General features: G+C 38.8%; 1 protein-coding gene across 3 annotated transcripts in view; it reads right to left on the bottom strand.

The window, feature by feature from the left end:
* Positions 1–25,969, bottom strand: part of LOC136849763 (protein phosphatase 1 regulatory subunit 14C) — a 366,597-nt gene that overhangs the window by 11,415 nt on the left and 329,213 nt on the right. Inside the window, exons 1-2 of one of the 3 annotated variants that reach the window (XM_067123196.1) lie at positions 14,385–14,419; positions 7,612–8,221 (exon numbers count right to left, since the gene is read on the bottom strand). The exons of 1 other annotated variant lie outside the window; for it this stretch is intronic. In XM_067123196.1, coding sequence (XP_066979297.1) covers positions 7,612–7,890 — 279 coding nt within the window. In that variant the 5' untranslated portion in view covers positions 7,891–8,221; positions 14,385–14,419. Of the gene's footprint in view, positions 1–7,611; positions 8,222–14,384; positions 14,420–25,969 lie in introns of those variants that run through there. One more of the 3 variants, XM_067123285.1, reaches the window with a different exon arrangement.

The raw sequence follows: 25,969 nt of genomic DNA, 5'->3' as shown, positions 1-25,969 counted from the left end.
CTCTCAACACACACACACACACACACACACACACACACACACACAACTGTACGAAGATATATGCTCGAGTACATGACTTACTTGTGCTTTCTTTGGAGGAGAAGCTACATTTAATATTACTCCTTTATCAACACTCTCTCTCTCTCTCTCTCTCTCTCTCTCTCTCTCTCTCTCTCTCTCTCTCAATTCTTGATTGCACCGTTGCGTGACACAGGTGACACACAGCTGTCCTTTTTGTACTCGTCGTATGCTTGTTTTCTGTTACAGACATAAAAGCACTCATAGCACAGAGAGAGAGAGAGAGAGAGAGAGAGAGAGAGAGAGAGAGAGAGAGAGAGAGAGATAATAATCGATCGCTGCAAGCTGCAAAACAAAGGACATGACGAGTGAAATGAAGATAGGTGAAACTTGCACTGGGAATCTTAAAGCATCCACCCCGTCTACGGCTTGGGTGGTGCTCATGTTGGCAGTGATTTTATGTGGAGCCTATGCTGCAGTAGGCAGTTTCCATACTGGCAGTGTATTCAGACGGTGCACATGTTGGCAGTGTCTTTAAGCAATGCATTTCTTGGTAGTGAGTTTAGGCAGTACTATACTGGCAGTGTCTATAGGCAGTGCCCATGTTGGTAATATCCGTAAGGAGTGACTTTACTGGTAGTGAGTTTAGGCAGTGCTATACTGGCAGTGTCTATAGGCAGTGCCCATGTTGGCAGTGTCTATAGGCAGTGCCCATGTTGGCAGCGTCTGTAAGCAGTGCCTATATTGGTAATGCATTTAGGCAGTACTATATTGGCAATGTCTGTAAGCAGTGCCCATGCTGACAATGTCTTTAAGTAATGCCCTAATTGGTAGTGTGTTTAGGCAGTACTATATTGGCAATGTCTGTCGACAGTGCACATATTGGCAACACCCTTTTGTTGTTCCTATGTTGGCAGTGGTCCTATGCGAAGCCAAAATTGGCGGAATCCTACCTACCAAACGATGACAAACTAAACTAAATAATGACAAATCTTTAACAGCAACTGAAAACTCAGACTGTCACCTTAAAGTTGATAAATATTTTGCCGACTTAACAGAATTCAAGGAAGAGCTGCAAAAAATTGTACGTGTTATCCATGAATAAATGCATGTATGACAATAATCATTACCGTATTCCTTTCGAAAAGCTACGAAATAGGAATTGAGGGATGAAAATTCAGCGGTATCGTTCAAAACTTAGTCGGCACGAACATCCATTAATCAATCACATACACTTATAATACATGACATTAAGCACAGTTTATAAAAGTTTGTCTGCGTATGAAATGAATAATTTCTAAACTATATTCAACAATCAAGCTTAAAACTGCTTCAGAGTTGTGACAGAACTTTGATAAGTCCAACTGAGGTGGGCAGTTATGTGATTAAAATTATGGACTTGGAAACTTTTTCACGCGTGATATACCAAGAAAATTAAATTATTCAAAGATTCCTTTTTTTTTTATAAGTCTTGCAAACAGCTCTCTTGATCTTCTTGAAAGTATCTGAATAACAACAACTTTGATTTTCCTTTCTTGTCTATAATTAAACTCGTGCAATGGCTAGCTCTTCCGTCGCTTGTCAGACTATTGCTTGTGGAAATCACTCATACATTTATTGTAATCTCAATAAATATTCAGAATCATTACAATTTTTTTTAACCTTCCGAATAATTTGGGGCTTTTCATATGTTTTGGAAATGCCAGATCTTTTGACAACCTTAGTGTAATCGAATCTATTATAAACTTTGTGTAAGTTACCGTGTGAACTTCACCGGTGTATAAAAAGCACTCTCTGAGTTTTGAGTTTGGTATAAACAAACAAATATGCATGTATACGTGTGTATATTCATAGGTCAAATTTTCCCCGAGATTTTCATCACATGCCCATAAACTTTACAGATATGTAAAATGGCATTTTCTTGGTCTGAGAGAGAGAGAGAGAGAGAGAGAGAGAGAGAGAGAGAGAGAGAGAGAGAGAGAGAGAGAGAGAGATGATTTATACGCAAAGTTTACCCTTGAATCTTCATTACATTCCCACATCATGAGCCCGCCTACACGCGCCCGCATATGTATGTATATTCCCGTATAAAATTTTACCTCAGAATCTTCACTACATACTCAGACACAATTCTGCGTATTTGTAAATGCGTGAAAGTGTAAGCATAATTTCTGTACGTACATTCATACGTTAATAATACGTTGGAATCTTCAGTACATACTCGCATCACAGGTCAGCATAGTTGTACTGACGTATGAATTACTTACAGCATATATATGCATATTTGGTCAAATTTACTTTGGAATTGAATATAGAATTTAGGCCAAGGCCAAGCGCTGCGACCTATGAGGTCATTCAGCGCTGAAACGGAAATTGAGAGTAATAGGTTACAAAGGTGTAACAGGAGTAAAACCTCGCAGTTGGGCTATGAAACAGTTGATAGATAGAGTGGAAAGTCAGATGGAAGAAAGAAAATATAAACGAAGGTACAGTAAAAGTAATGAAAGAGGTTACAGCTAGGGGCCGAAGGGACACTGCAAAGAACCTTCAGTAATGCCTACAGTGCACCACGTGAGGTGCACTGACGCCCAACGCTAAGTATACCTTAGTTTTACCAGACCACGGAGCTGATTAACAGCTCTCCTAGGCCTGGCCCGAAGGATTGGACTTATTTTACGTGGCTAAGAACCAACTGGTTACTTAGCAACGGAACCTACAGCTTATTGTGGAATCCGAACCACATTATAGCGAGAAATGGATTTCTACCACCAGAAACAAATTCCTCTAACCCTTCATTAGCCGGCCGGAGACTCGCAACTCTACCGACTCGCCCAACGAAGAGCTGCCCAACGCTAAAAAAATCCATAACAAAAATACCAGAAAGTACTTATAGGTACTTCATACCACTACAGGATATCAGAAACTGCGGGAGAGAGACACACAATTATCGCGATCAATCAGCCAAAGAATACAGCTGCGCTCAAATCACTACTCGGCTGTCAATCATCCGATAGTCTTTGTATCAAAGTCCCGTGGGAGTTGGCACCGAGTACGCATCGCTGCTTCGTTACAAATGATAGAAATGATAAGGATTAGAGGTGATAAGTTACTTGAATATACAAGAACTGCATCACACTGGACCAAGCACTAGATAAATAAGTGATAAAATAGATAACGCTACATCAAATTCCTAGTAACTTACTAATTTAGATTCATGGGACAAAAATTCTTATTAACTTACTAGTCTAGATTCTTGGCACAAAAATTCCTATTAACTTACTAATTTAGATTCATGGGACAAAAATTCTTATTAACTTACTAGTCTAGATTCTTGGCACAAAAATTCCTATTAACTTACTAGTTCAGATTCACGGCACAAATCGTAGAATTGAATCATTAAGTTTCCAAGTCCTGGCTTAATGCTTGATGCATCATTTGGTGAATCATAATCACTCGCTGTGATTCAATCACTATCTAGATTCACGTCACGTGATTCTTTTCCATTTGGAATTCTCTGTAAATAAAACCGGTGGCTGAGTTGCATCGACTTTGACGTCGTAAAACACGTGGCGGTTCCCTTGCGTGTCTTGTGAAACTATTTTATTTTTACTTCAAGTTAGTGTGATTAGGTATTCACAGAGGTTTGAAAAGCGTTGGATTACTTTAATGCACAGTCCTCTCTCTCTCTCTCTCTCCTCCTCCTTCTTCTTCCTCTTCTTCTTCTTCTACATTCTTAAATGCAGACTGATACCATGCATATACTGAGAGACAAGGTGAGAGATAGAAAAAAACTCTAACAGAGGCTTTAGCATAAAAGTATAATATTTTCTGTATGAAGTGCAAAGTTGAGTTGATGGTTTTTTTTATTTGTTATACACTACTGCACACAATAAATAATAATAATAGTAATAATAATAATAATAATAATAATAATAATAATAATAATAATAATAATAATAATAATTAGCTTTCCAACCAGTAAACCAGTATAAAGTAAAGTGTTATCAAATATCCCTTGGCGTTTTCCAACGCAATCCATTAGGACATAGCAAAAATCCTTATCGACACACACATACACACACACACACACACACACACACACCAATTCCTAAAACATTATAACTTGCGAAGTTCCTTCAAGTGTTCCCCAGTAATCTATGCAATACAAAAACCCCTCTACGCCACACACGCACATATACATATACGCACGCACACCACCTCCCAATCTATTGTGATCCAGCCACAGTATATCTCCTTCCCATTAGTAAAGGGTCCGATCCCCTATTCCCAACGTGTTCGGGGCAGGTAAGCCCTCTCGCCACCCACAGCTCGATGACGTCAGCAATTTAAGTGAGTCACAGGTAAGAGACTGAGTCAATATGCTGTACCTCTCTTTTGGAAGCATGCTCTTGGCCATGTGTCCGTATATGGGGGTTAGTAATACTAGATTATTGATCATCTTTTGCCAATAATTCGTTACTGATTTATGCACGGACGAAAAGGGGGTAAGTTTGAAATACACTCAGTTTATTCTTCTTCTTCTTCTTCTTCTTCTTCTTCTTCTTCTTCTTATTATTATTATTATTATTATTATTATTATTATTATTATTATTATTCAGAAGATGAATCCTATTCATACAGAACAAGCCCACCAAAGGGGGCCACTGACTTGAAATTCAAGCTTCCAAAGAATATTAAGGTGTTCATTATGAAGAAGTAAGAAGAGGTAAAGGGAAATACAGAAAGAAGAGATCTCGCTTATCAAAAAAGAAAAAAGAAATTAATAAACAGATAAAAATGTATTAAAATGCAAGGAGAATAGTATTAGGGTAGTAATGCATTGCATCTTCGCTTGAACTTTAATGAGACTTAAGTGAAGTCTTCGATCGAGAAGCAGCGAAAATCGAGTGACATCTGTTCAAATGAGTTAAGCGACAGAAGAGCTTATTAACCCACAAAATCATTAACTAACTACCAACAGCGATGAGGGCCGATAAGGGGCTTCAAAAATCAGTTAAGGATAAGGGTGGCGATAACAAGATAACTTACAATCACTTTAGGAAGTGAAGTTTATTATCTCTTGACTGACAGTAACCCGATACTGCATTACTCATCTTTCGCTATTCACACAATGCACTGTTTTGTTTTATTATGACTTCAAGGGCCTATTATGAGACGGTTATGACCAAATGACTTCGTCAAAAGCGCGAAACAAAATATCTCTCTCTCTCTCTCTCACACACACACACACACATATATATATATATATATATATATATATATATATATATATATATATATATATATATATATATATATATATATATATATATATATATATTTATACAGTATATATATGTATATATATACACATACACAAATATACATAAATACATTATGTATACATACACATATAATATGTATGTATAGTATCATTTATTTATGGAAGGAAAAGAGGATTAGCTCGTCGAGGTCCTTCCGTTCTTAACTATGTGATGATGTTAAGCATTTTGAAGGAGCATTGAGCACTCACGTATGTTAACTCTCTCTCTCTCTCTCTCTCTCTCTCTCTCTCTCTCTCTCAGCTCTCTCTCTCCTCACGATATTCTGCTAACAGCCAGATACATAACTAACTGTTTAGGTTAATACGGGAACACTGCTCTAAGTTTAATCGCCCAAACCGACTTTTTCATCGCCCAACTCCGAGATCGAACCCGGGTCCCCTGGTTGAGAACCAGCGATGGTACCAATCGCACCATTACGATCAGAGAGAAGTTATTTAATAATACAGTGACGTCACGAGGCACTTTGGAAATCCATATGGGGCCCAGAATTTTTATTCGTCTAAGAACGTACGAAAACTTACGTAATTTATCATCTTTTTAATAATATTTTGATTTCTGAGTCAAGACAAAATTCGAATAACCCTTCGGTGGCGTTCTTTGTCCTCCTCTAATAGACAAAATTGTGATATTAACTAATCTGTTCTATTTACGCAAGGCTGTAATTCAGCGACAACCATAATAACCATCTATTTTCCTCTTCTTCTTCGTGTGAATTAACTTGCGTGAAGACAATGTATATGATAATGTCTGAAGCGAAGGAGCAAAATATATACATATGTATATATAAACCTCATGATTAACCAGACTTTGTCCAAACCATCACGAAAATACCGACACAGCTGACGTGCAAATGATTGCAGAGTTAATTTCACGACAATTTACTCATTGTGAATCACTTTCCGCGAACGGAATGAAAAATGCGAGAATAAATCTCTTTGCGAATATCAGCGCGGCTTGGAATTATACCAACGGCCAAGCTCTGGGACCTATGAGGTCATTCAGTGTTGAATGGGAAACTGAGAGTAAGGTGGTTTGAAAGGCGTAACAGGAGGAAAACCTCAAAGCAGTTGAACTATGAAACTATTAGAGGAGGTTGAGGAGTGTCAGATGGGAGGAAGAGAATATGAATGGAGGTACAGCAAAAGAATGAAAAAGGTTACAGCTAGGGGCCGAAGAGACGCACGCTGCAGAGGACCTTAGGGAATGCCTACAATGCACCACGTGAGGTGCACCGACAGCAATACTCCCTTACGGGAGCATATCAGCGTGCTTTGCATGGTCAAGGAAACTGTACGTACCGAGTACGGACGGACGTACACTCAGCCGTCACCACTCCGTCGCCGCGTACGTACTCTAACCTTGGGATTGATAAACTGTGCTCTTGCATGAGTGCTAAAAGGTAGGCCAATCGATGTAATGGCCGGCCTTGCAAAACGTAGCTAAGAGGAGACAGGGTCTGTCTCGAAGGCTTGTAGTGCCAAGCGCCAGAGAATTCATTCAAGTTTCTAAAGATTAATAATAATCCCTATTATTTATTATTCTTTCCTCCATTTTTATTTTAGGATTCTTAATTTTTTTTCTTACGGCCTGGGCTATAAAAGGACATGGTGTTGCCCCTCCCGTCGGCCAGAAATTACTTTCAAAGGCTGTCAATAATATCCTGGCAAAAGTATGTGATGCACTATGGGACTTTTTATTCCGTCATGTTAATTAAAGGTGAATAATCTAGATTATATTCTATACCGAATGTCTGTCAATAATATCCTAGCAAAACTGATTTATATGGAACACTAAGGAATTTTTTTCCGTCATGTTCATTAAATGTAAATAATCTAGATTATAATCTATACTGAATATCTGTCAATAATATCCTAGCAAAACTGATTCACATAAACTGATTTATATGGAACCCTAAAGAATTTTTTGTCCGCCATGTTCATTAAATGTAAATAATCTAGATTATAATCTACACTGAATGTCTGTCACCAATATCCTAAAAAAACTGATTTATATGGAACACTAAGGAATTTTTTCAGTCATGTTCATTTAAGGTACATAATCAAGATTATAATCTACACTGAATGTTCCACATCGACTTCACAGTCGCCACTTTAAAACTGACAAAGCAATCACTTAACACGCTTCAGAAGGGGCACACACCATTACCGTAATATTATGCCGCCTCACAATCGAACATTAATGGATTTATGCAAGATCTTGCCCCCGAAATCCTCGGGGTCAAACTTACTTCAACGGCGGTGCTCACCTTCTCGGAGGCGGCGTCGGCGCTCAATCTTTCCTTCGGGTCGGATCCGCTGCCATTAGATCCTACGGGAGGCGCAGCAGCAGGAGGAGTTGCGGCGACACCACCGCAGCTATCGACGCTGCCATTCTGGACGCTGCCTGTAGCACCGGTCGGGGAAGAGGCCGATGACGAGGACTCCGTTGAGTCTGTGGTTTGATCGCACTGAAATTGACCTTCCGGTCGCTTTTGCGATTTTCCTCTCTTCTTGATGCGGGAGAGCATGATCGCCGTTCAGATGTGAACAGTTACGACGAAGAAAAATGAATTCACACTATGTATACAGTATATTCCGGTAACGTCACTGATTCTCGTTGCTCTACGAGGCTTTCCTGGGAGACATTTTATTTCAAGCGTTATTGTTCTGATTCAGTTACCTACTTTTTCACACTTGTTCAGAGTACTCTTCTCTCCGAGACGGTCTGCATTTCTAAGTGGCCTCGCTCCTGCCCAAACAACACTGCCATTCTCGAATGCACTTTTTTTATATCACAAGATTCCTCACTCACCCTGGTACGCCGAATAGTGTCCGAGCAAATCGCTATCTGAGGTTTACCTTCCGACCACAAAAACAAACAGATAAGTCGATTGTGACACTTTTGTATGGCAATGTGACACCGAGTAATGTTTGGCAGCCAAACAGAAGAGTCTAACAATAAATGAGTAACAAGTACTACACAGTGATTTCAGTTGGCAATTTACTTAATGAAAAGACCTAGACCGTTCCTATAGCCACAGCTCCGCTCTGCTAGTAGGCCTCTGAATGAATTCAACCAGAGTGTGTGTGTGTGTGTGTGTGTGTGTGTGTGTGTGTGTGTGTGTGTGTGTGTGTGTGTGTGTGTGTGTGTTTGATGGCTAGTGTGCTTAGGCCGATAGTATCCCGCTAATAGAAATGTACATTCAACACAGAACAGAGACTATTATTGATATGAAAAGTTATGTGTTACTCAATTCAAGAGTGTGTGACGCAACATGATTACGAAATTTGATGTTGCAATGTGTCTTTTTTTTTTATCATAAATTGAAATAAATTACATGGCTTCCATTGAATAAATTGTGTTCTTAGCTTATGATGCAAAGAGATTCTCGAAGGAACTCGTTAATTGTCGGACTGCAACACAGATTCACCCAGTGTTTTTTTTTTTTTTTTTTTTTTTTTTTACTGATTTGGAATTCTCTTTTTTTTTCTGTTTTTCCTGACTTATAACTTCCTTCCTTTAAAACATTGTTCTTTGTTGCTTATAACCTCTCTCTCTCTCTCATTCTCTCTCTCTCTCTCTCTCTCTCTCTCTCTCTCTATTCCTTCAGGCCTGGTCTATAAAAGCGCATTTGGCTGCGTGACCCATTGGCTTTGCAATAAAAGTAGACGGGTGGTGGGCAGGGGCGGGGGTCGCACATGTAAGGAATTCCATGCCAATCCGGACTTCATGTACAGCGGCGTAATGACGAATTTTGCCTGCCAAATCTCTCACCATGCAAGCATATTTTTATTAATGCCGTTATAAATATTTATTGGAGCTGATAGTGAGAGAGACGACGGATATTCAAGTTTTATCGAAGCCACAATTTTCCGCACCAGATAAACAAGAGTTATGTCAGTAATCGTGACTGAAAAAATATGAACTTCGATTAACAGGTATACTGATAAAGATTAAGGAAAATTAAATAAACTGAAGCATTCAGAAAACCTGGAGGAATGCGGAGTTGCTATTTCCGAGGTCGTCGCTGAAGACACGGAAGTTTTGCGATGACAATTTAAAAAAAAAAAAAAAAAAAGAAGCTAACGCTAGTATGGTGTCCCAAGCGCTTCTCATAGACGTCTCAAAGTATTACCACAATAAAAGTGAGAGAGAGAGTTGCCCTTGTATCTAAAAGAAAGACCAGGGAAGTGTGTTTGTCTTTATTAAAAAAAACAAAGGCAGTGGGCTTTGTCTTCCATGAAAAGGCAAATTTAAATGGCCTTCATATCTACATACCAGTCACAAGACTTGGACTTTACATTTGGAGAGAGAGAATATCTACACGCCAGTCACAAGACATGGACTTTACATTCAGAAAGAGAGAGAGAGAAAAAAAATATCTACACGCCAGTCACAAGACTTGGACTTTACGGTTAAAGAGAGAGAGATAGAGAGAATATCTACACGCCAGTCACAAGACATGGACTTTACATTTAGAAGAGAGAGAGAGAGAGAGAGAAAGATCTAGAGAGAGAAGAGGAGAGAGAGAGAGAGAGAGAGAGAATATCTACACGCCAGTCACAAGACTTGGACTTTACAGTTAAAGAGAGAGAGATAGAGAGAATATCTACACGCCAGTCACAAGACTTGGACTTTACAGTTAAAGAGAGAGAGATAGAGAGAATATCTACACGCCAGTCACAAGACATGGACTTTACATTTAGAAAGAGAGAGAGAGAGAGAGAGAGATATCTACACGCCAGTCACAAGACTTGGACTTTACAGTTAAAGAGAGAGAGAGAGAGAGAGAATATCTACACGCCAGTCACAAGACTTGGACTTTACAGTTAAAGAGAGAGAGATAGAGAGAATATCTACACGCCAGTCACAAGACATGGACTTTATATTTAAAGAAAGAGAGAGAGAGAATATCTACACGCCAGTCACAAGACTTGGACTTTACAGTTAAAGAGAGAGAGATAGAGAGAATATCTACACGCCAGTCACAAGACTTGGACTTTACATTTAGAAAGAGAGAGAAATATCTACACGCCAGTCACAAGAGAGACATTTAGAGAGAGAGAGAGAGAGAGAGAGAGAGAGAGAGAGAGAAATATCTACACGCCAGCCACAAGACATGGCCTTTGCATTTAAAAGAGAGAGAGAGAGAGAGAGAGAGAGAGAGAGAGAGAGAGAGAGAGAGAGAGAGAATATGTTTCTGAAAACGATTAAAACTAAGGCCCTCTCATTTAAAGAATGGACATGAGACGCGGTCTTTGTAACTAACGAGAAAGCACCGGTAAAAACCTTGCAACTAAATACACAGAGATATCTCACTCTTGAATAACACCTGCTATCAAGTACCATCTCGCTCCTCACTGCCGCATGTGCTACATGATACCCACGATTCCACCTATATATTATTGCACAAAATTTCCTCTCGTTTTCCGAACCGACAAAACGACTGATACATTTGGAGTGGCGTCAAGTTGCTCTCTCTGGCATCAGCTATCAATGGGAATCCGACAGAAAGAGTCTCTACGAAATGTTGTTTCTCTGGTGAATTTATTCCATCAATCTTTTCAATATTCCACTTCGGTAGCACAGATGCTGCAGGGGGATTTTGAGCAACACCGGCAATTATTGGAAAGTGATGGCTGGAATATCTGTCATCGATCACCCCCCCAGACTAGAATCACCGATTGAGGAAATCAGTGAATGAGTCTTCACCACGTAGAGATGAATCAGTAGACAATGTTTACTGGTCTGGGCATGCATATGAGTTTGGCTCTCAATATTTCACATTATCTCTTAAGTTATTCATGACTGACGACATGTGGTTTCCTCTGGGATTGCTCCTGACATCTCCTCAGACGTACACTTCCTCTAAAGAGAGATTTTTAATAATACCACTACAGTCTGATTGGTCGATGTACTGTAACAGTAGAGACCAAACACATCACCTCCTTATAAATTTTCAAGTACTGTTATCGTGACGAAAATCCAAAATTGTCATCCTGAACACTCATGGTAACCACGCAATAAAATCAGCGAGTACAAACTTCATGAATGAAAAAAACCAAGTCTAATAAGATATGGGTTCATAAACATTTCAGCTCGACTGGAAATCTGGATATAAATCTGATTCGTCACCTCTGATTGGTGGTAAGCACCAAGAGCTTTCGCCAATCAAGATCGGCTTCAATGATATCGGCTGTGGATATTTATGGTCCGCTAAAAAGAAAATTGCAGGCGAAATTGTGTTAGTTGGATACCATGGCTAACAATGAGTAATGGTCTACCTCCCATAATCTGGATAAACGTTGAGATGCAAGAAAACCCTCCTGTGGCCAAGGTATACTTTATCTTCAGCCTTCGACAGTGACACTGGATGACAGATGAGAATCTAGTCCCTAAGAGGAGACCAAAGAATTAGCTAATGATCTCTCTGAGGAACTGAGGGAGATTTGACCAGCATCCACCAGATGGTCATTTTTGGAGATGAAACCCAGTGAAGGTCCATCAAGAGAAGGACAAGTAGGTCCCTCTTGGAGATGAAGACACAAAATAATTACTTTCGTGAAGTGTGCAATGTTTTTGGTCAGTTTGTTTGTTAACAGGACCAACAATTACGATGACGAAATCCACAGTGGTGCAAGTGTAAATATATCTATTAGAAATCTAAACACAAACGAGAGTTTTCGAGATTGAGAAGGGGAATCGGGCAGGGTTTAGAAAGCTCCCTTTGTGTATATATTTCTAAATTATATTCACACTTACACCACTGGATTTTTTCACCATTTTAGCGACATGGTATTATGAGATTTTATGGATTAACAACTATAGTATGTCTGGATATTTGAGAACATTTTTATCACAGGTGGCTCTCGTGGCCGGCAGCACGCGATTACATTTTTGAAAGAATCAGAAAAGCAACTTTTGGGAATAAGGGCCTCTTTTTTGGGCGTGGAATGTTCAGCCATGGTGGGTGTTACGAAATAGCAAAGCAATGGATTTATCAATCTGAGATCTTGATTCCATTCAGCCATGTTCCTTTCCTTGCAAGGAGTATTACAGTGACCTCTTAGCATGTTTCACCTCGATCGTTTGTACAGGTAAAAAGAGTTATTCTCAAAATCATACGTCACTTTTTTTTTTTGGTGGCAGCATGCCCTCCTCCACAGTTGACACATTTGGGATCATACGCTTCTCCATATGACTGCTGTCACCAAGTTCACTAACTTCTGTCCTGCCTTTTGCACTTCACTAAGAAGACTATACTTGTGTGGCCCAAGTCTCAAAATGTAAACACAGGCGGGATGGAATTCGAGGTCTTGCTTTGATCTCATGCCAAGGTGTTGATACTGTCTCCATAAATTTCAAAGGACAATAATGAATGTGGATAGAGTAAGCCATATATCTTGTAACCATACTGCCAGTATTTCAGTTTAGAAATCCTTTGAGCAGTTTTTCTACCGAAAATCTCGTCAGTTCCATTTTAAAACTGCAAGCATACTTTGTACTGAAAATTTTAAGAATTGTACAGTTGCTGTGCTGTCGTTATATGCCTCGCTCATTTAAATTATGCCTTTTCAAATGGTTTTTGTTTCAACTAATAAACGCACTTTACCAAAGGAGTAAGGTTTTCGCTCTCTACCTAAACACCACACCACCCTCATCATACCTGAAAATGTTGTAAACTTCACAAAACCACCTTCTAGATTCATATCAATACACTAGGATAAGATGTCTGCTCAAGCGCACTAGGGTCAACGCCCTCTTCAAGTGACTTCATTTCTTTTGAAGCATTTTCCCTCCTTGGTCGAAGCAACGAGTGTTTCGGAGTCGGAATAATAATTATCATAACAGGACATTGTCGCTTGCTTGCAAGGAATCTCTGACTCGTCTTGCGCTAAGCTTCCTGGTGTTTGCAGTCATCGTCATGTGCTGAGTTAATGTCATGGGGTTCAAAGGTACGAGAAACAGTTTCTGAACAGACAGTCAGGAAGATTTATAAAAAAAAAAAATAAAGGAAAAAATACCCTGTATATCTAAACAAGGTGTCATCAACTGTTCACGAAGTTCACTTCTTGACCAATGATGTCAGAATGAGCTGACTTCCTGATGTCAACTCCTCTCCTTACCACAAAGGGATGGCACCATCACAATGAGTGAAGTCACTACAACAGTACACTATCACTGTGAATGGTCATGTTGATAGATGTAGGCCACAACATGGATGAATTAGGAGGATCGAGCAGCTGTTACGGTCTCCAAACCTTCTACATCATTTTAACGTTATTACATGTATTTTTATATTCTTACATATCTTCACTTTCACTCGAGTGAGCCGCCTTATTTGAGTAAACGACTTCTGTATACTATCACCGACGTGAAAGATTAAGAATCAAGATCCAAAGTTAAATCTAACGAAATATCGAGGCTTCCGGAAAGGTAATGTGTCGAGAGAGTAAGCACACTAGCCTAAATTTCAAATATGTAGAAATCACCGCAGTCACTCGTACGCATGCGCGCTTCACTGCCTTTTTCCCATCCGCGTTAAAAAAAATTAATATTATCATGAGAAAGGGAGAGAGATAGTGCGAGACAGTAATTATAAGTGTCCACATTTGAAAGCTGTGAGTGTGTGTGTGTGTGTGTGTGTGTGTGTGTGTGTGTGTGTGTGTGTGAAGCATACACAAATACGGGAAGTGAATTTGTTTGAAAAAAAACTGGGATAAACTTCAATAATTTAGTCTCTTGTAATTCAACCTCCGTGACATACAGCAAGATTCTGTAAGACAACAAACAGTCAATGTCGCAACACGGAATCTTGTCGTCGTAACCAAATCTCCACTTTTCCCATTTTCACACATACACTGAGCCACAAAAGCGAGACGAAATTCACACGGAGAGATTTCCCCGATGTGAGAAAAAAAACTTCTTCTCGTAAAAGTACAATAAGAGGAAGAAGCAGAAGAAGAAGAAGAGGAGGAGGAGGAGGAGGGAGGAAGGTAGGTTAGCTAAGTGCCAAGACACCTTCCGCACTAAGACACCCTTCTTCACGACACGATTCACCAAAGGCAACTGAACCTCTGAAAAAGACAGCAGCAGCAGGAGGGACGTACAACAACGCCGCTTGGCTCTCTCGGAGAGGGTGTCTCTTGTCTGTCTTATCGCTCTCTCCCGATAAAGACCGTGTAAAAAAAAAGATCGTGTTTGAGTTGTATATGGTATGTCATCGTCTCACGACCAGTCTCTTTCTTAGAGAATGCTTTTGATAAAGGTGAGGTATATTAACTAATCAGTAATTAGGAAGGACGAAACGCGGTAAGTATTTTTGGTTTCCTCTGAATCATGATGTCTCCTCCATTTAAGGCCAGCAGCGGTTCTGTGAACACGAAGCCAAATTCAGGCGAAACGAATCTGCATCGCCTCCGGCAACATATAATCACATCATCAGTTGACACGTTTACCCAAGTCCTCCAGAGCAACCTCTCTAGATTATCGCTGCGCTCAAACAGGCACAAAGGAGTATCGCATTACAAGCTACAGCAACATTTCCTACGGTTAAAAAAAGAAGAAGAAGAAGAGATATTTCACGGTTAAAAGAGATGTTTCTTGCCCAGCAATCACAACAGTTTTTTGGTTAAACAGAAATTGGCGTAGACACAAGAAATCTTGAGCCAGCCTGGGGGAGGGGGAGAATGGGACAAATTCTCGCGCATTTTCGACAAGAGGAAGAATACCTCTTCAGTATTTGTAAGGCACGCGTTTAATCTCATTATTTCGAGAATGCGGAGATCTTTGAATTGAATATAGAATTTAGGCAAAAGGCCAAGCACTGGGACCTACGGGGTCATTCAGCGCTGAAACGGACATTGACAGTAGAAAGGTTTGAAAGGTGCAACAGGAGGCAAACTTCGCAGTTGCACTATCAATCAACAGTTAGAAGAGGGTGTAAAGTAAGATGAAAGAAAGAGAATATGAAAGGAGGTACGGTAAAAGGAACGAAAGGGGTTGCAGCTAGGGGCCTAAGGAAGGGACGCTGCAAAGAACGTAAAGTTTTGCCTACAGTGCACCGCATGAGGCGCACTGACGGCACTACCCAGGGGGAAATCTCTGACTTGAGTAATAAAGATCAGGATTTGTAAAGCTCATGACAAAAAAAAAAATCCCAAAATGGAAAGGCAAGACATACAATAAAAATTTAGGGGATAAAATTCAAAGAAGGCATCTGATAAATTCGTGATAATATTAGGAAATAACTCGAACGATACAGAGACTGAGTAAACACAAATAACAAACGAAGGAATTAGACAGGAGACGAGTTTGAAACCACCAGCGGAATGAAATTAGTATCAATAAATGGCGCAAAAACTGTACGAAAAGCCAAATTAATCCGTTTCTAATTATTTACATATTCAGATTAATCAGTTCACTGAAATTCATCTATAGGGCCTCAGCGTGAACTATAAACACAGAGACCAATTTACAAATCGCCATATGAATATTAGCTGGCGGAAGGCGATACACTTTTAATAAATGAGTCAAGTTGCAAAAAAATAAAAACATTACAAATTACTGCTATAATTTCGAAATGTAAGGAATGAGAAAATTATTTCAAATTAAATGTAAATATGTTGCGAGGGATTCGGAGAGGTCTGGCTTTCAACTTGCAATTAACTGTGTCAACATACCAGATTAAGCTCAGTCAATTATCTCAAAACCTGGCAAAATATGCTGACTTTTTCTGAATATAAACATTTCATTATTACTGTTATATTATTATTATTCCTAATGAGTGCACACATACCAACAAATCCGCTAATAAGAAAGACAGCATACATCATATATATATATATATATATATATATATATATATATATATATATATATATATATATATATATATATATATATATATATATATATATATATACATACATACATACATACACACACACACACACACACACACACACACACACATATATATATATATATATATATATATATATATATATATATATATTTAATTCCATATTTTCATGATTCAGTTATACATATATATAATGTATATATATACGTGTGTGTACTGTATATAAATATATATATATATATATATATATATATATATATATATATATATATATATATATATAATCTGCTTGTCGTTTTTGCCAGATATGTATACAATTGTAGTGACAAGTGCATCCAAAAAGTGTGAAGAATTCAGGTAAGTTAAGAGGACATTGTAATTAAGACGATTATTTATATATATATATAATTATGTATATATATACACACACATATACATACATATATATATAATCTGGGAATCACCGTATCAAAAGAGGTTACGTTGCTGAGAACTTGACCTCGCTCAGATACTCCGGATGCGGGTTCGAATCGTGTTAGAGACATCAGAATTGCTCAGTATTCTTGCATTTCGATGTAAGGCTTTGTGGTGACAAGCGTATTCGAAGAGTATGAAGACTTCTTCGAGAATTTAAAAGGACACACACACACACACACACACACACACACACACACACACACACACACACACACACACACACACACACATATATATATATATATATATATATATATATATATATATATATATATATATATATATATATATATATATCTTGAGTCACCTTGGGTCATAGTGCTGACCTCACCTTACTAGTGAGATACCACAGTCTAACTTCACGAGGGGGAACATCTTTGGGTCCGTTCCACGAAACACCACTTTTAGCCCCGTTGATTTAAACCAGGGCTTGAGGGACGACTCACTTTGTGACGGGAATACACTACTAAATTGCTGTATGTAGGTTTTATGCAAAAATAGACGGACAACATTAAAACAGCGATCTGTGTGGCCCATTCAACAATGTACTGGAAGGTTTCAAATATTTTTCCACGAGAAACCTTTGTTATAGACAAGACCACCGTACCTGGAAGTGCTTAATTGCGTATAAATATTTTCGAGAGAGGAATTACACGGTAAATAAATAGCAGCTGGATGGAAGAGAAGGGATATTAGCTCGGGCATGACAATAGGAAAAAACAAGACTGAATACTGGTTTTGCCCCTGAGAGAGCTACGAGATATGAGAACCACGGACCTGTGAACAATATCAAATACATCCCACCAGAGCGTTTAAATCGAATTGTTCACGCAGAGAGAGAGAGAGAGAGAGAGAGAGAGAGAGAGAGAAAGAGAGTTTCACTGCGGGGACATCATGCTTGAACATGTACCCCTAAGCAAGGTCATATCATTTTTCTATAAATATCCTGAGGCATAAACAGAAAAAAAGACTTTAAAACTTAAAAGTATTAGATCCAAGGAGCAAATTATAAACTGAAATGATTACAGGGTCACCAGTGATCACGGATTGCCTCTGAAATACAGTGATCAGTTCTACGGCTGTTCAATGGGTCGGAACACGTGCTGGCATAAGGTCAGGTTAACCTAACAGCATAAACAAGGCGACAAAAGTCCGCACAGAGAAGAGGTTAAGATTTACTCTTGGGCAAAACACGCAGAACCTATTACATAGAACCTAGGTTACAACAACAGATATTCTTCCAAAAAAGACTGACTGACTTAAGGACCATATACGTTTAATTTAAGTTACTAATAAAAAAAAGTTAATTGTTTGTATATACAGACTGACGATGAAACTATGTTAATCGTTTTGCATTGCTGACGAATGATGCTACGAATATCCTGTAGACCCTTAATAGGAACAACATTCCCACACCTGGCCTAAGCATTAAATCATATGGTTAATAACCCATTTAGGGAGGTAGTGCCATCAGCGCACGTCATGCGGTGCACTGTAGGCATTCCTTAGGTTCTTTTTGCGTCCCTTCCTTAGGCCCCTAGCTGCAAGCCCTTTCATCCCTATTACTGTACCTTCGTTCGTATTCTCTTTCTTCCATCTTGTTATACACCCTCTCCTGAAAATTGTTTCATAGTGCAAATGCTAGGTTTTCCTCCTGTTACACCTGTCAAAACTTTCTACTCTCAATTCCCCTGTCAACGCTGAATGACCTTATAGGTCCCAGCGCTTAGCCTTTGGCCGAAATTCTATATTCCATTCCATGTGGTTTATCGTCTTCTTGGGCCGCAGCTGGATCGAAAAGGCTTGCCGAGGATTGGGAGGTCGGCATGCTTTGAAGAAATATGTCTCAAAGAATGCCCATTATTGTGATCATGACATTCATTTCACTAGCAACAAGTCCCGGGTGCGATTCCCATAAAGGTGGAACGCTCTAGGCCCGTTCTACTATTCGGAAGGAAATCAAATGTTCCAATGAGAACAAAAAGATGCATTTGGTCTTAGAACAAGGGTAGTCTTGAATGGAATGATTTAGATACCAAATAAGGGTATTATAAACCCTCACTGTAACACACTGCACACGTATAATCTAGATAGTTATGCAATGCTGAACGCTTACCAAGACAAAATTGGAAAAAAAAAATCCGTGAAACTGGATGACAAAACACCTTACATATATATCTATTCAGTCTTGAATATTCTGAAGAGCCTAAATATTTTAGGTAAAAATAATAAACCTTTACATAGCAGTTCCTTCTAACCAAAAGTAAAGACTTTCTTGAAAACTCTTAACAGCAAGATTCACAAAACTCTCACAAAGGAAGAAGAGAAATGATACGTTACCGAACTTACGTCCTTTTACGTCGAATTACATCTTACCTGAAAAGAGAGAGATTTTATAATTAGTTGGTCAATTTATAGGTCTGACTTAAAATAGATTTTATTACACGCAAGATCCCATAAAACTCGGTCAAGTTTTATACACAATGAGCGCTCTGACTGCTCAACATAGAATTATAACTATAAAAATGGACATAACGTCAGAAAATTAAAGTAATTTATTTCAATCATTTTTTTAATGACCTTGAATGTCGTGTTTGCCTTCGAATTGGAATACACAGCCATTATATTCTCTAGGTCAACCATGCCTTTCACACCTGACTCAGACAATAGAGAATAGTTTGGTACTTTAAAAAAAGTTCTATACACTGAGTTTTTTTCCTGTATCACAAAGCCATATATATATATTTTTTGAGGAGAGGGATTTAAAATGCCACAATATATTTCGACTAACTGTCTAAATTGCTCTCATTCGTTCATTTTTAAAACATAACTGAGGCATCTTTCTAAGCTATTACACTTTTAATTCTCAATGAAATATATATATATATATATATATATATATATATATATATATATATATATATATATATATATATATATATATATATATATATATGGGGTATATATATATATTAAGGATAGGTTGGGGAGAAGGATTTAAAATGCCACAATACATTTCGACTAACCGTCTAAAGTTCTCGTTCATTTTTAAAACATAACTGAGGCATCTTTTCAAGTCATTAATCTTTTTTAAGTCTCAGTGCAAAATAAATAAATATATATATATATATATATATATATATATATATATATATATATATATTTTTTTTTTTTTTTTTTTGGGGTGGTGGGGGGACGGGAGTCAAAATGCCACAATATATTTCGACTAATTTTCTAAACTGCTCTTTCCTTTCAAAGGTGCAAATGATGCACCTTCTAATCTATAAAATTTTTTAAGGCTCGATGCAAAATAAAAGAATTTTCTGTTGAAATCTTAAGGCTTTGGCATAAAAAATGGCCTCTGACCTTGAGACGCATGTCAAGAGCACTGGGTTTAGGATTCTTGCCTGTCAAATACGACGAAGGTCCGAAAATAAATTTAGCGAAGACGGAAGATCTGAGAATAAATTTATGAGGATGATGAAATAATGAAAGATCTGAAAATAAATTTAGAGAAGACGAAAGATCTGAGAATAAATTTATGAGGATGAAGAGAGATCTGAACCCAAATTTAGAGGAAGAAGAAACATAAAATAATACTTAACAATAAGCATCAATATTAACAATTTTAATAAGCATAAATGTTAATAATGTTGGGGACGGTGACAATGGTGGTAAAGCCATTAACGAAAAAAAAAAAAAATGGAACCCTACGGTGCTCTGAGGAATGCAAAAAAAAAAAAAAAACTTAAAGATAAAATTGCGGTGATTTGACGAGCACTGAAAATAACTTGCAGTATTAAGCAATAGCTGCGGTCACATCACTTGATTTTTATCAGTACTCTCATTCATCTTAATTGGACAGAATCGTAATGCTTGAAAAATGAGGACACTGAGTCCCTTACATGTAATCTGATAAAGAAGAAATTCCTAATTTAGGGTATGAACTGATTTTGCGTTCAATTTATAACTTCAATCAAAGGATACAAAAATAATTTTTCTTGTTTTAAACAATTCTTATTGCTGATGTTACGTTCTGCAGGGACAAGATTTTATTTTTTTTTTATTTTTACCAACTTTCACTTCTGCCGATGTTATGTTCTGACGATTTTCCATCACGAGTAATAATAAAAGTTGATCTGACATGTGATAAATCGTTCCATAGGAAGCACGGTGCTGGAGGTAAAAATGATTTCATAAAGGTTAAAGTTTAAGACGTGGCTTTAAACGGAATTAAGACAGGGGAGTCTGCCGAGACTGGAGGGAGAATGGCATACAAGGAAAATCTGGCTGAAAAATGGGCTGGGCTGAGAGACACCACAGTGGAAGGCGTTCGTAAGAAGTGGACAGAACTCAAGGATGGGGCCACTGAATGAAAACGTACAGGGAATGATAAATTGGGAAACAAAAATGAGAGATTTTATGAGGTGTATGTACACGGACGTGGTATCGAGAAGAAAGATAAAAGATAGAGAGGGTAATTAATGAAAATACAGGGAGAATCTGAACAAACTTTTTTTTTTATTTGGTATGCTTAATCGAATGAGTGACCAGGATATGTAAGGTGTGTGTGTGTGTGTGTGTGTGTGTGTGTGTGTGTGTGTGTGTGTGTGTGTGTTCGATGTGGTATCCTTATCACTAAAGGTTGGGGGTGAAGGAAACATTCAGATATTAAAAGTAGGTTCGTATTGTCTAGTGGAGTTAACAAAGAGGTGCAAATTATGTGTGTGCAAGGAGTACCGAGCGGTTCCGTACTGGCTAAACAGTACTGCCAGACGGGCGAGGTTTGGTCATTACATATCGTACACGATCCATATAGGAACGACATACATTCAATACATTAGGGAGGTATATAAATGGACATGAAATATAAAAGAACGTAATACATACATACATTACACACATATATATATATATATATATATATATATATATATATATATATATATATATATATATATATATATATATAATATTATATTATAAAGGTTCATATATCGTACTGGATATGTCTTTCAGGTGTACCTATATAAGGTAAGTTTTTGGCAGAGAAAAATGCAACAGAAGGGAGCATAAAAATGACACAAGCTGAACATTTTCCAACATACTTTTGTAGGTTCATGGGATGATTTTGATCACAAAAGTGAAGGCGGATAACGCAGGACCTACCAAGGCAAGAACAGTGCGAGTTCAGACCAAAAATGAAAGTGAGTGAATTGAAAAGTTTTGCCACCAAGGGAAAACAAGTTGGTATATATGGACACAACTGATAATGGATATATATGTGGCATTTGTTTATGACATACGACGAAGAAACATTTTCCTTCCTTACATAAAAAAAAAAATAACTTCCTGCGCGCATCCTTCCTTGAAAGAATGAGATAGTCTTAATCGGATAGCGATAATCACTGTGTGATTATTATCCTTAATGATAATCCTCAGTTCCCAAGGCTATTCCAGTGGAAGCAATCCGACATTATTTCTCCGGGAATATCACCACATTCTTTTACTTCTCTTGGTGACGATGATTTTGGTACTGTCATCAACATCAATTTCATCATTGTTTTTACCATTATCACCATCATCTTATGAATACCCCGTAGGGGGATAGTGCCGTCAGTGCACCTCACGTGGTGCACTGTAGGCGTTAAGGGTCGTGAAGCGTCCCCTGGGCCCGTAGCTGCAACATCTTTCGTTCCTTTTACTGTACCTCCGTTCATATTCGCTTTCTTCCATCTGACTTTCCACCCTCTCTAACAGTTGTTTCATAGTGCAAATGCGAGGTTTTCCTCCTGTTACACCTTTCAAACCTTTCTACTGTCAATTTCCGTTTCAGCGTTGAATGACCTCATAGGTCCCAGCGCTTGGCCTTTGGCCTAAATTCTATATTCTGTTCTATTCCATCATCTTATAACTATAAATATCAGCGACTGATATGCCACCTCATTAGAATTCATTACAGAAATCTGAAAGCCCATATTAGAAAATCACCACCTAATTATTCTTCCTTCTCTTTTCTACACAATATGAGGCAAGAGAATATCTGAAGGCGATAACAAATCAGCCCGGAGTTCCTTAATGGAGATTAACACTTTAATTAGTTAATTTTCCGACTAAGGTGATCAACTTGAAGTTTCGTGACGACAATGAGAGCACATTTCAAACAAGCAGATGGAACAGTGACTGGTTAGGAGAGGATCGAAGATGAGTGCGTTCCAGGGTGGAGCAATGAGAGACGTTGCACAAATAGCAGGGGAAGTAGGTGATTTTTTTTTTTTTTGCCGTGCCCCTAGGTTAGGCTGGATTAAAGTACATATTCGGGGTATTTTGGGGGCGGAAAACATGTTTTTACTTTCAAGAAAATTCTATGGTTAGTTTTTAAGATGTGGCGTCCCGCTTTTTTCAGGGAAAGGTCCCAGTACTCGGTTATGTCTCGGGAAAAAAACGTCCCGGTACTCGGTTACATCTCGGGGAAAATGCGCCCTCCTGGTAGGCTACTCGGTTACATCTCGGCGAAAATGCGTCCTCCCGGTACAAGGCTACATCTCGGGAAAAAACGCCCTGGTACTCGGTTACATCTCGGGAAAATGCGTCCTCCCGGTACTCGGTTACATCTCGGGAAAATGCGTCCTCCTGGTAGGTTACTCGGTTACGCCTCGGGAAAATGCGTCTTTCCGGTACTCGGTTATATCTCGGGAAAATGCGTCCTCCCGGTACTCGGTTACATCTCGGGAAAATGCGTCCTCCCGGTACTCGGCTACATATCGGTTACGCCTCGGGATAATGCGTCCTTCCGGTACTCAGTTTCATCTCGGGAAAATGCGTCCTCCGGTACTCGGTTACATCTCGGGAAAATGCGTCCTCCCGGTACTCGGTTACATCTCGGGGAAAATGCATCCTCCCGGTACTCTGTTACATCTCGGGAAAATACGTCCTCCCGGTACTCGGTTACATCTCGGGAAAATGCGTCCTCCCGGTACTCGGTTACATCTCGGGAAAATGCCACCGGTAAAAGTATTTGATTATACGAGAAGAATGCTGAGATTTAATGGTAGCGTAAGTCAGGAATCCTTTAAGACAGAGACACAAATGACAAAACCGACTTTGGAAAAGTGGAAATGGCTAATTTCTATGGATGCAAATTTAGGGGGAAATGGAAAGGCGAGAGAAACGAGTCGCAGAATAAGGGAAGAGACGAAGAGAAAAGCAGTATAGCATCTCGGAATGCTGAGCCACTTATCCAAAGGAGTGAAAAGTTCACGATGAATGCAAACACGAACAAAAGCCGACTTCTTCTTCTTTACGGGAGTGAGAAGTTCCCGATGAATGCAAACGAAAATAAAATAAAAGCAGACACTATTGAGATGAACTGTTATGAAGAATGTGTGGGCGAAGAAGAAACGAAAAGATAATCAAATAAACGCAATAAAGGAGGTTAGAAGGTGTGTAAAGGTGTACGAGTGAGGGGGAGTTGGATAGTACCGAAAGGGCGGAGCCCTGGGCCCGAAGAGACTCTACCTTGGGAGGAGAGAGAGAGAGAGAGAGAGAGAGAGAGAGAGAGAGAGAGAGAGAGAGAGAGAGAGCATTCATGACCAGAGGTGAATTACAGAGTGAAGGGGTTTGTTGGGGGGGGGTTGACGTGCTGTTGATGAACCTTCAGTGGTGGTATAAATATGATGTGAACTTAAAACAGGTATTTGCACTGGGTATTCAAATTTACTCATATCTAATGGATGAAATTTTGATTGAATACCATTTTGCTTTTCTCAACAGATACCTCCATTTTTGGGAATGGCTTATTGGTAAAATATATATAAATTTATGTATATATATATATATTATATTATATATATATATATATATATATATATATATATATATATATATATATATATATATATAGAGAGAGAGAGAGAGAGAGAGAGAGAGAGAGAGAGAGAGAGAGAGAGAGAGAGAAGGAAACCGTAAACGTTCAGAGATAAAATGTTTCTCATTAGCGACTCTTGCACAACAAAGATTCCACGTAAACAATCGCCAAACTTTTAATAGGTGTTTATTTCCACTGAAAACCTTACTATACTATCACCATTTCTCTCTCTTCCTGTATATGCATTAATAGAGAGAGAGAGAGAGAGAGAGAGAGAGAGAGAGAGAGAGAGAGAGAGAGAGAGAGCCTGGCCTGCAGCAAGGACCCCCACGTGAAGGGCGGGAAAGCAGGATCAATACCACTCAGAAGTGAGCGCCGCGCACCCAAGCCCTCACGCGCAAACCATGGAAGGGTAAGAACCGCACCACCGCCCACCCCACCCCCGCATCTCTCTCTCTCTCTCTCTCTCTCATCAATCTCTTCTTCTAGAGACCCTGCCCTTCATTTGGGCGACTCTTTACCTTGCCTTTCTCGTTTCACTCCCCGAGGGATTTTTTTTTGGGGGGGGTTTAATTTTTCAGTTTCTTTGTCTCTCTCTTCCTTATTTTGAAGAATTTTTCCCTTATTCTCTTCCGACTCTCAAAACGATTACTAATTTTAATAGTCAACCTCATCCACTGCCCAAACCCCCTGTCTGTCCCTTCGTTTTGAAGGTTTTTTTTTTTTTTTTACTCTGCCTTCCTCTCTAAACAAAAGCATTTCTGGTTCCTATACTCTCTCTCTCTCTCTCCTCTTGGCAAAAATTAAAAATTGAGTTTCTATACTATATCATTTTCTTGCATGAACCCATGATCACAATATGAGAGAAACTGACACAAAAGTTTCGAAGTCTTTCCAGAAGGCCCCATCAGCCAAAACAAAACCAATTTCCAAAGCGTCCTCATTATCCTCAATGTTTGTCCCAACTGCCAGAATCTGAGTGTGATAAGGACAAGGTAAGCGAACTCTCACCTTTGTTGCTTTTAGTCTTGATCAGTGTCACGATCTGGCACTCAAATTATCAGATGTTTCCGGTGCCCGGCCTTCCATCAAGTACACACGGCACTTGAAAAATCAAGGTATCCCGCATCTAACAGAAATTCTATATAATCTCTAGCCTGAGTTTGAGTTGCAGCTCTTGTAAAGAGCCAGCCAAGCAGAAAACTATTATAAATATATAGCTGATAACTAAAATAATTAAATTGAGGGGCTTTTGTATAGGTTCATAAAAATTTGCACTCTGCATAAGATGCTATTCTACTTGCAAGCTTAATCTCATCATGTAAAATGCGGTTACTACTGATGGCCTGAACAGAGATATTATCGATCTGCCGATCTCTTACCGTTCTCCCGTTCCGA

This window comes from Macrobrachium rosenbergii, chromosome 1, assembly GCF_040412425.1.
Source record: "Macrobrachium rosenbergii isolate ZJJX-2024 chromosome 1, ASM4041242v1, whole genome shotgun sequence".
Lineage (NCBI taxonomy): Eukaryota > Metazoa > Arthropoda > Malacostraca > Decapoda > Palaemonidae > Macrobrachium > Macrobrachium rosenbergii.
The sequence above is the reverse complement of the archived record's forward strand: the minus strand, read 5'-3'. Positions and strand labels throughout refer to the sequence as shown.